General features: G+C 45.5%; 1 protein-coding gene across 1 annotated transcript in view; it reads right to left on the reverse strand.

The window, feature by feature from the left end:
* Positions 1–435, reverse strand: part of LOC116673293 (endoplasmic reticulum-Golgi intermediate compartment protein 2) — a 6736-nt gene that overhangs the window by 1666 nt on the left and 4635 nt on the right. The window contains exon 12 of the mRNA XM_032505534.1: positions 191–353. Within this exon, the coding sequence (XP_032361425.1) occupies positions 191–353 (163 nt within the window). The remainder of the gene's footprint in view (positions 1–190; positions 354–435) is intronic.

Consider the following 435-nt stretch of genomic DNA (forward strand, 5'->3'; position numbering starts at 1 on the left):
CTCCCCTACGGACTGAGCTACTGCCACCCCCAATATGTAGTGTATTTAATTTACTTTGAAATAAAAAAAAGCCCAGAATCCAAGCTCCATACACATTACTTATGTTGCATTTTGAATTCCAATGTAACATTGTTTAATTTGTACTATCCCTGCTAAATCAACAAATATTTACAGGTGAAGCCAGACTTGCCTGTCGTGGAGAATATACCCCCGATAATGCCGCACAGTCGCACCAGGAACTGCCACAGTGGCATGTGCTGCTCGCTGACCGTCACCATCAGAGAGCTGGTGTCGTACTTGACAAAAATGCCGGAAACGCCGTGACTGCCCGCTGCGTGGTTTATCACCCTCTCCTTGGAAACAGGTAGAACGACGGTTAGCGTTTCTTTTTAACCCTCATGTTGTCCTTGGGTCGCATTGACCCGTTTTAAGTTA

Source organism: Etheostoma spectabile, chromosome 23 (assembly GCF_008692095.1).
Source record: "Etheostoma spectabile isolate EspeVRDwgs_2016 chromosome 23, UIUC_Espe_1.0, whole genome shotgun sequence".
NCBI lineage: Eukaryota > Metazoa > Chordata > Actinopteri > Perciformes > Percidae > Etheostoma > Etheostoma spectabile.